Below are 10691 nucleotides of genomic sequence, written 5' to 3' on the forward strand. Positions count from 1 at the left end.
ACAGTTATTCCCTTAGTAGTATAATTTTATATATCAAATGAGATACTGCACTTGATTGTGCTGATTTTTTTTCCTCAGCAGAAAAAAATGGTATAAACCTAGAGTTGTTTATGACCACTGGAATTTAGTTATTTTTACAATCTGTCATGACCTGAGGCACTTTCGGCAACCACAGGGGCAAGGAATTAAATAGTATGGAGTGAATAACTGAACTGCTCCAATGCTGGCAAGTCAATATCTATGAGAATTTTCTTTAAATTCTGTAATAGATCTCCTTAACAGTCTCTTGCTATTCACCAAGCATATACAATACAATTCATATTAAAAATTTAAACATTTTTCATTAAGTTTTGAGTTTGAATGTCTCCATCAATTGATCTTGCATTGGTTACCAAAAAACACATGTTGCCTTATAATTCAAGGTCCTATTTTCACAGATATAAGAAGACTAATGATCTGCTTGTTCACCATGGCTGCCAAAAATTGATCAAAGACTCTTTGTGGTTACTTCACTTTTGGAAAACCAAACAGTTGTGAATTTTATCAATCTTTTAAGACTTAATTCTCATTATGTAAATGAAAACAAATACAAAATAACCCACTTTTGATGAAACAAGCAGAATGCTTGAGGTGAGAATACAAACTCTGCATCTACTACATCTCTAAGAGGAGACCCCGGTATGATTGATGGAGACAACAAGCTGATAAGCACTGGAGTCCTCAAAAACAGTGGCCACCATGTCCCTTCACTAACTTTTCAAAAATGACTAGTTCATGGATGATACACCACAAAACAAAAAAAACATGCTTCAACTATTTTCCTCAAGCATTACAAAACTAATTTCCTATTTTTGATACTGTAAAAATAGACTTGTCTTCTCCAAAGGGCCTTGCTGCCCATGTTGATGAATCTGTGTGTTCCTTCTTACTTTTGGCCCTAAAGGCATAAATCATCTTTATCATTCCTTAAATCCAATTTTACATGAAGTTGCATAATGCATGGAGTAAAAGAGGAATGAAGACGAAGCATGGAACCCTGTATAAATGTGATGACCCAAAAGCAATCACACCAACAGCCAGAGGAAGTGGAAATTGTGACGCTGTCTTCAACAATTTACTGTAAAGAGACAGAGAAACATATTATTGTATGTACTTTGATAGTTAAAACAGTGTATGTCAACCTTTTAGACAGTTTTGGGAAGGGTAAGTGTTCTAAGTGATTATTAAAAGAAGTAGTTCTTTAGGTAATGAATTTACCTGTCCATAGTTTCTTTTTTAAAAAGAATTATTTAATTTTATTTATCACTATTATTATTTTTCAATTTGCTACAGGGCATGTGCACTCATGAAAGAGAGAGAAAGAGAAGGAGAGAAAGCAAGCTGTTATGTCTGGGACTCAAACCACAGTCAGCCAGTACATTAACCACCATGCCACCTGCTGGCCCCTGTTCATAGCTTTTTTTTTTTTTTAAAGTTCAATGTAAGTCATATGTTCAATGTAGCAATAAGAAAAATACTTCTATTAGAAAATGACCAGTTTTGGAGCCAGCTGGTGACATGGTTGTTAAGGTGGCTGGATTCCACATGGCCAACTATGCAGTTAAGAGTCCCAGGTCTGGCAGTTTGAAAAACACACCAGGCATGTGAATGTGTGGCCTAAATCCTCAAAATCCTGAGAGGAAAATGTTTGTTTTAATCCCACTTACCACAGTAAAACAAACAAACAAAACACATATATACACATAACCAAGAATAAAAAAAGGAACCATCTTTAATTCCCCCAAAAAAGGGAGCATATAAGCCAAGCCAGTAAATATTTTAAAAAGATGAACACTGTAGGGACCAGTAGTTAGTGTAATGGCTATGTCGCTGGACTCCCACTTAGTCGACTGTGGTTCAAGTCCCAGACCCAGTAGCTTGAAACTCACGCGGGGTGCGTATGTGTGCGTACCCAAGATCCGAGAGGAGAATGGAGGACAAGGGATTGCGGCGTGGCCATCTCCCTGGGGGGGTGATTTCTCGCTTTCTGTCTCTGTCTCTGTCTGTCTGTCTGTCTGGCGAGCGCACAGCCCTATAGCAAAAACCTCTCCAAAAAAAAAAAAAAGAAAGAAAGAAAAGATGAACACTGTTTGAAAAGACTATCACATTTTTACTTTGCAAATAGAAAAATGATGGATAAACAGGGCTAAGAAACTTGGCTAAGGACACAGCAATTTAATGACAGAGCTAAGATTCAAACCCTGGGCCTGCCTGATCCTAGAATATCTATCTACAAATATCTACTAGAATCAACCAATGAGGCTCTCAGAGAAAACAACCAGTGAGTGAGATGTCAAGTTTATTTATTTACTTATTTTACTTTTTAAAGGTTTTTGCCTTATGGTACATGGGCTCACTGGAGAGAGAGGGAGGGATACAGAAAAATCATTCCCCTCCCATGGGGGATGGCTTTACTGCAATCTCTTCTTCCATTCTCCTCCTGGGATTTTGGGCATGCATGCATATATGCCTGGTATGATTTTCAAGCAGCTAGATCTGGGACTTGAACCATGGTCAACCATGTGGGAGGCCAGCACCTTAACCACTAGGTCACCTATTGACCCCTTTATTTTAAAAAACATGGCCAGAGGGCATGTGTGCTCACTGAAACAGCAGGAAAGTGAGAAAGCACATCCCATGGGGAATGATCACACTGCAATCCCTTTTCCTCTGTTTCTTCCTCCTTTCAGAATTTTGGGCATGCACATACATGAAGCCAGCATATTCTTGCAGGGTCTGGGATTCAGAACCATGTAGCTGGCCATATGGGATCCAGCTGCCTTAACCACCATGGGTTGGCCCCAAAATTCAAGTTTTATTATGGACAATGTCAAATATATACAAAAGTAGACTAAGAGTAGTGATACCTCACCTCATGCACTTATTATTCAGTCTTATAAACAATCACATCATGACCTTCACATCACCTATATCCCTACCTATGTCCGCTCCTCCTGAGCTTTTTGTAAGCAAATCTTAACATCTTATCTTTAAGAGATAACTTTCTAAATATTTTTAAAAATTATATCTTAATACATAAAATCTATAATTCAGAAAACAAAAATAGGGGTCAGCAGGTAGTGTGGTGAGCTATTACATGGCTGACTGACGAGGTTCAAGTCCTAGACCTGGCAGCTTGAAAAATCATGCCAGGTGCATGTGTGCACATGCCCCAAATCCCAGGAGAATGTAGCATGACTATCCTCCAAGGGAGTGATTTCTTACTGTCCCTCTCAGACAGGTACACATGCCCTGTGGCAAAAACCTAAATACAAATGAAAAACAACAACAAAAATGTGCCTATAAATCTATAATATTGTTATGTCTTTAGGACTTGTCAAACTAATAAGTAATTTCAAACATAAAATAATGGGTGACAAAGGTCGGGAACAGATGTGAGAGAAAGGAATATTAAATTACTATACCTTGATTTTATCGAAACAGTGTAAGTATTCCCAAGAACTGTCATAGTTGGAATAAGGATAAATGCCAAAGGTTTACATGGATCAGGATTAAGCTTAAAATAATACCTATAACAAAAAGAAAAAAAAAAAACCATAAATCAACAAAGTAGATGTGATCATTTTAAATGATCAAAATCAATCAAATTATTTTCAAAACAATCCAGTAGCATTTATAGACTCAAAAGAGTCCTGAATATCTCATAAGTTCTGATAAGTAGTTTTTACTCTAACTAATCTTTTTTTTCTAGTTTTTAATTTTTAGGTTTTTGCCATAAGGCACAAGCACTTATTGTGGGGAGAGAGATAGGGAGAGGGACAGAGAGACAGAGAGACAATGAGAGGGAATGTGAGAAACCGTCCCCTAGGGGAGATGGCCATACCACAATTTGCTCTCTTCCATTCTCCTCTCAGGATTTTGGGCACACAGGCACATGGGCCTGGCATGATTTTCAGGCTGCCAGGTCTGGGACTCAAATCGTGGTCAGCCATGTGGAAGTCCAGTGCTTCAACCACAACCACACCACCTGCTGGGTCCTCTAATTCATCTTTAGACCCAAAATCTTATATGGAGTCTTGTTCATAAACATAAAGAAAATAAAAATATCTGGTATGGAAGCACTTCCCTTTTATAACAGGCATATGCCTAAAAGGTCATATATGAAGTTTTTAAAAAACAAATTATTTAAAATATATTAAATGAAGGTTTATGTAAGGTGATAGTCCCTTACCTTTAAAATTCAAATTATCACTTGCATTTATTGACAGTAAAGTATCTATAGCTTTAAGAATGATGAATCTATGCTCTTCAAATAATTCTGACTAAAAATTTATGAACAAAATTTGAGATCTTGACTAAAATAAGGAAGAGATGAAGGATATTAAAATCTAACAAACTTTTATTTTATTTACAGAATTTATTTTGGTTGTACCAACTTCAGAAAATACTTACAAGATTTAGATAATCTGAAAACCATTTTTGAAGACTATTGAGTAGGGTTTTTTTTTTTTTTGGAGAGGTTTTTGCTATAGGGTGCATGTGCTCGCCAGAGAGAGAGAGAGAGCGAGTGAGAAATTGCCCTCCTGGGGGGATGGTCACACCACAATCCCTTCTCCTTCATTCTCCTCTTGGGATCTTGGGCACGCATACACACAAACCCGGTGGGAGTTTAAGCCACTGGGTCCAGGACTCGAACCACGGTTGACTACATGGGAGTCCAGAGATATAGCCATTATGCTAACTGCTGGTCCCGAGTAGGAGGTTTAATTATTATTTAGATAAAGTACACTTCTAGTTATCTATAAATAAAAATAAAATTTAAGCTGGCACCACAGGACAATGGTTAGGCACTTTATGGAAGGAACCAGAACCCATGTGGCAGACTAGGTTTGAGTCTTGGTCTCCCAGTAGGTGGAAAAACATAGCAGGTGCACGTGTGTTGCAAACTCAAGATCCCTGATGAAGCAGAGAAATGAAGAAGGGACTGTGGCATGATCGCACACTTCTGGGGACAGTGCTCTTTCTTTCTCTGATAAGCACATAAGCCCTCTGGTAACAACAACAAAACTAAAAATAAAGCTAAACTAAAAAATATAAAATAAAAGTCACTCTTTCTGGCTCATTTCTGGGTATGTTCATATTCCCTAAGTTTATATTCTCATAGTAAGAGAGAGAATGTTGAATGTACTGAAAATATATTTTAGGTAATATATCACAGTTTCCTGTTATTAAATCTTCAGGAACCATTAGGAATCTAGCAAGTCTCTACATAAGGATATTTATTGTTTGCATTACATTAATAATAATTATGTATATAAAACACACCTAAGATTCTTTAACCAATAAATTAAAGATGGCATGCTGAGTAACACGATCCATGCTAACAAGTTAATCACGGTACTATGCATGCGAAGACTATCTTCAGCATCACTGGCAGATAAACGAAGATGGTGTAACGCAGAGTCTTTGTGGTGATTGGACTTTTTTTCACTTCTTCTAGAGTGTTTGGGATTCTATAAAGCAATAAAGTAAAATCACCAAGATACTCAAATAAACAGAGAAAAGCTTAAAATAGAATCATACTGAACAATCAAGTAAATGCATCTTTCATTACCAAACTGAAATTACTTCATTTTTTTTTATTTAAAAATTTTTATTTATTTATTTTTTTGGAGAAGTTTTTGCTATAGGGCGTGTGCACTTGCCAGAGAGAGACAGAGAGATAGAGAGCGAGAAATCACCCCCCAGAGGGGATGGCCACGCCGCAATCCCTCCTCCTCCACTCTCCTCTCTGGATCTTGGGCATGCACGCACATGCGCCCGGTGAGTTTAAGCCACCGGGTCCGGGACGCGAACTGCGGTCAAGTACATGGGAATTTGGCAACATAGCCATTATGCTAACTGCTTGTCCCAAAATTACTTCATTTTTAAAAGTACTTTAAAATGGTTATAAAACTTGTATTCCTTTCACTTGCTATTTTAATTGCTGAGAATATATACTCTAATTACTAAAAATAAAATTTAAGATAGTTTGAAATAACACAGGTAAAAATGACACAGGTATTGACAAAGACCAAATTAAGTTTAGAATGATTTAAGTCTATTTTAATATTTGTTTGGCTCACTTTTCTTAAGTTATTTAAATTCATAATATCTTTTAAACACTAGGAAATCATAAACTTTTTTAAAAAGACCCATTATTTTCTCATGTTCTTTTATATTAAAATATATAAAGTTTTTAAAATAAAACTTACCACAGGTTGGCTATTTTTAAAAGTAGTTAGGCTGGCTTGTAGATGAACAATCTAGAAAGGAGAAATTACTGTTTAGTTTCATTTTTGTTTTGAAACACAAAGTATAAGCTCTTTGTTTTAAAACTGAGGAGTACTGTAATCTAAAATTTTAAAAATCTAAACAACTTGTAATTCATATAAACATTTGAAAACATTCTTTTAGAAAAGCTTTAACTATACATCTTACTAACATGAATTAACTAGAAATGGAAACAAAATAATACAGACATTTACAAGTCGTGTTGGGGCTGGGATATGGTCTTTCCACAGGATATTCTATAAAAGGAACACGTCTTGTAAAAGCTGATGTTTGAACGATGCCTTGCTATAGCAAGTTAATGTGGCTCGAGAGTCAAAGATTTGATTATATTTACCACATTAAATGAACTTAACATATTTTACAAATCTTTGAAAATCTGACCTCATTTATAAACAGTTGTGAAACATTTAAAAGAACATGAGGAAATCTGTAAATTTAATTCATTTGGTTTCCTTAAATTCAGTGATTGAGAAAGTTTTGCTTATTGGGTCAGTTGTTCAAAATACATAATAAATGTACTAAAAATATTGTATTTTTAAATTGAATTATACCTAATAGCTTTTTCCCTCCTCCTCCACTCTCCTCTCTGGATCTTGGGCATGCACGCACATGCGCCCGGTGAGTTTAAGCCACCGGGTCCGGGACGCGAACTGCGGTCAAGTACATGGGAATTTGGCAACATAGCCATTATGCTAACTGCTTGTCCCAAAATTACTTCATTTTTAAAAGTACTTTAAAATGGTTATAAAACTTGTATTCCTTTCACTTGCTATTTTAATTGCTGAGAATATATACTCTAATTACTAAAAATAAAATTTAAGATAGTTTGAAATAACACAGGTAAAAATGACACAGGTATTGACAAAGACCAAATTAAGTTTAGAATGATTTAAGTCTATTTTAATATTTGTTTGGCTCACTTTTCTTAAGTTATTTAAATTCATAATATCTTTTAAACACTAGGAAATCATAAACTTTTTTAAAAAGACCCATTATTTTCTCATGTTCTTTTATATTAAAATATATAAAGTTTTTAAAATAAAACTTACCACAGGTTGGCTATTTTTAAAAGTAGTTAGGCTGGCTTGTAGATGAACAATCTAGAAAGGAGAAATTACTGTTTAGTTTCATTTTTGTTTTGAAACACAAAGTATAAGCTCTTTGTTTTAAAACTGAGGAGTACTGTAATCTAAAATTTTAAAAATCTAAACAACTTGTAATTCATATAAACATTTGAAAACATTCTTTTAGAAAAGCTTTAACTATACATCTTACTAACATGAATTAACTAGAAATGGAAACAAAATAATACAGACATTTACAAGTCGTGTTGGGGCTGGGATATGGTCTTTCCACAGGATATTCTATAAAAGGAACACGTCTTGTAAAAGCTGATGTTTGAACGATGCCTTGCTATAGCAAGTTAATGTGGCTCGAGAGTCAAAGATTTGATTATATTTACCACATTAAATGAACTTAACATATTTTACAAATCTTTGAAAATCTGACCTCATTTATAAACAGTTGTGAAACATTTAAAAGAACATGAGGAAATCTGTAAATTTAATTCATTTGGTTTCCTTAAATTCAGTGATTGAGAAAGTTTTGCTTATTGGGTCAGTTGTTCAAAATACATAATAAATGTACTAAAAATATTGTATTTTTAAATTGAATTATACCTAATAGCTTTTTCAGATATACATAAATGTCTTTGGAAAACTGAACATAATCTATAATATGTATATTATTAAAAGCAGAGGCAAGAGACCAGCAGATGGCATAATGGTTACATCGCTGGAGTCTCACGTGGCTGACTATGGTTCAAGTCCTGGACCCGGGGCCTTAAAACTCACACCAGGTGTGTGTGTATGTGTGCCCAAAATCCCAAGAAGAGAACGGAGGAAAAGGGATTGTGGCATGGCCATCCCCCTGAGGAGGGTGGTGGTGGTGGTTTCTTGTTTTCTGTCTCTCTGGTGGACACAAGTGTCCCATACCAAAAATCTCTCTAAAAAGAAGAAAAAGAAAAAGGGCAGATGTATAACTCCCCCCCGCCCCATAGGGTGCATGCACTCATTGGAGACAGAGACAGAGAGATACAGCGAGAGGGAAAGTGGGAAATCACCCCCTAGGAATGATGGCCACAGGAAACCCTTCTCTTCCATTCTCCTACTGGGATTTTGGGCAGATATGCACATGTGCCCAGTGAGATTTTCAAGTCGCCAGGTCCAGGGCTTGAACCACAGTCAGCTATGTGGGAGTCCAGCACCTTAATCACCATGCCACCTGCTGGCCCCAATACCTTTATCTTTAAAAAGAAAAGTATTTTTCATTCTGATGTCAACCATCTATCTATAATGATAAATATACAGAGTACGCAGTTATATAACCTCCAGGATTTTTCCTACAAAGCTATCAACCTTAAAATATTTTTTCCTTCCTCAGCAAAATTATCAGCCTAATTATTTTTTATCATTGTTTTCTGATTCTTTGGTAACATTTGTAACATTTTCCATTTATTTCAGCAAGACTGATAGTTTGCTTCCCCCACATTCTCTCACTCACATACAAAGAGGTGTGAATAAAAACCCAGTAAAATGTTAGGGGAAAAAAAAAAAAACACTTGCAAGAACAAGTAACCTGAAACAGATTCTATCTTCTCCTCTCCTTTCCCATTGCATTTTTAACAAAAGTACAAATCAGATTACTAATGACATTTCTACTAAAACTATAAATCAGTTAACTGTACATAATTTCAATAACCAAGATTTAAAAATCATCCTTTACATTTAAACCTGTTATATAACAGAAGATTACTACAGTGGTAATTAAAATCTCTGTTAACATTCTACACCTGCCTGATACAAAGCCCTGTCATTCTGACCATACTGATTTGACATACCTTAAACACATAGTAAAGATAAGAAAGAAGTATAGCAAGTGCTCCACAAGTTGTCCAACTAATGATGATCAAAACGATTGTCAGAAAGGGCAAGTCTGGTGATATCATCTTGATATCTTTAGGAAGTTCAGAGGGTCTGGAATAACAAGAATAAAGTTTAAAAAAAAATAGCAGATATGTACATAGTCACATAGAAGAAAACTATCTAGTACTTTGCCAGCCTCTCCTACTCATTGATATGCAAGTATCATAAGCTGAACCATAGTTTTTTGTTTTGTTTTGTTTTGATTTTTAATAGGTTTTGCCATGTACTCGTGGGGGGTGGGGAGGCAGTGGTGGAGGAGTGGGGAGGATATAAGAAATGACCTCAGGGGTGCTGGCCATAAGGCAATCCCTTCTCCTCCATTCTCCTCTGGGATTTCAGGCACGCATGTGCATACACACAGTGTAATTTTCAAGCCACTGGCTCTGGGACTTGAACTGCAGTCAGTCATGTGGGAATCCTATGCCACTACCAAGCCACCTACTGGCCCTGTTTTTATTTTTTTAAATAAAGGTTGATAGTCACTTCTATTTGATTTTCAGTTCTATAATTCATGTGATATCTCCTCTTTCATTAGATACAATGGAGTTTTTACTGCAAAAAGGAAGAAAAATGTTGCCAAAGAGAACCATTAATTATAGACCCTGTGTCATACATGCCCAATCCTGATAAGAATAATTTTCTATTGCTTAAAGCTTTGGAACCACTCATAGACACTGATGGTGTTACTATCAAAAACACCAGTAAGAATCACCTCAGAAGGGGATAAGAATAAACACCACAGCATAAACCTGTGTGATAAGAAATCACATAACATGTCTGGTGAGGAAGAATAGTAATGGAAATTAGACTGACGGTTTATCAGGAAGGCCTTTCAGTAAGTCTATTCCAACTGTGTCTTTGGGTCTATAATGAAACTGTAGGTGATATTTTCGGGAGCTTCAATACATTTCATCTCATCTGATGCTATTATGTTGACTGGACTCTCTTGTCTCCAAGTTTGATTATGGAAGTCAGCATATAAAAGCACTGGCAGAGAATCAATCCCTCCTGGGAAAGATTTGCAACCATAAAATTAAAAAAAAAAATCTGTGTCGTTGATCAACTTTTAAAAAATAATTACTTAATTTTATTCACTTATTAGTATTCTTTAATTTGACCAGAGAGTGAGAGCAAGAACAAGAGTGAGAGCAAGTCCCGCAGGTCCAGGACTTGAACCACGGTTGACTATGGGGGAGTCCAGTACCCTAACTACCATGCATGACACCTGCTGGCCTCTCAAACTTTTTGGATCAACTCTTGAGCACTAATATCAAAATCAACTACAGCATTTATTTTATTATTATTTTTAAAGAATTTTTTAAAAAAATGTATTATTATTTAATTCATCAGAGATAAACAGAGAGAGAGAGGGAA

The 10691-nt window shown here is 35.8% G+C and overlaps 1 protein-coding gene across 1 annotated transcript in view; it reads right to left on the reverse strand.

Moving 5' to 3' along the window:
• Window positions 1-963: 963 nt before the first annotated feature.
• Window positions 964-10691, reverse strand: part of PGAP1 (post-GPI attachment to proteins inositol deacylase 1) — a 91936-nt gene continuing 82208 nt past the window's right edge. Inside the window, exons 23-27 of the mRNA XM_006159914.2 lie at window positions 9233-9368; window positions 7383-7433; window positions 5326-5513; window positions 3465-3569; window positions 964-1117 (exon numbers count right to left, since the gene is read on the reverse strand). Of these exons, the coding sequence (XP_006159976.1) occupies window positions 979-1117; window positions 3465-3569; window positions 5326-5513; window positions 7383-7433; window positions 9233-9368 (619 nt within the window). The 3' untranslated portion in view covers window positions 964-978. The remainder of the gene's footprint in view (window positions 1118-3464; window positions 3570-5325; window positions 5514-7382; window positions 7434-9232; window positions 9369-10691) is intronic.

Source organism: Tupaia chinensis, unplaced genomic scaffold (assembly GCF_000334495.1).
Source record: "Tupaia chinensis unplaced genomic scaffold, TupChi_1.0 Scaffold000661_1, whole genome shotgun sequence".
NCBI classification, from domain to species: Eukaryota; Metazoa; Chordata; class Mammalia; order Scandentia; family Tupaiidae; genus Tupaia; species Tupaia belangeri.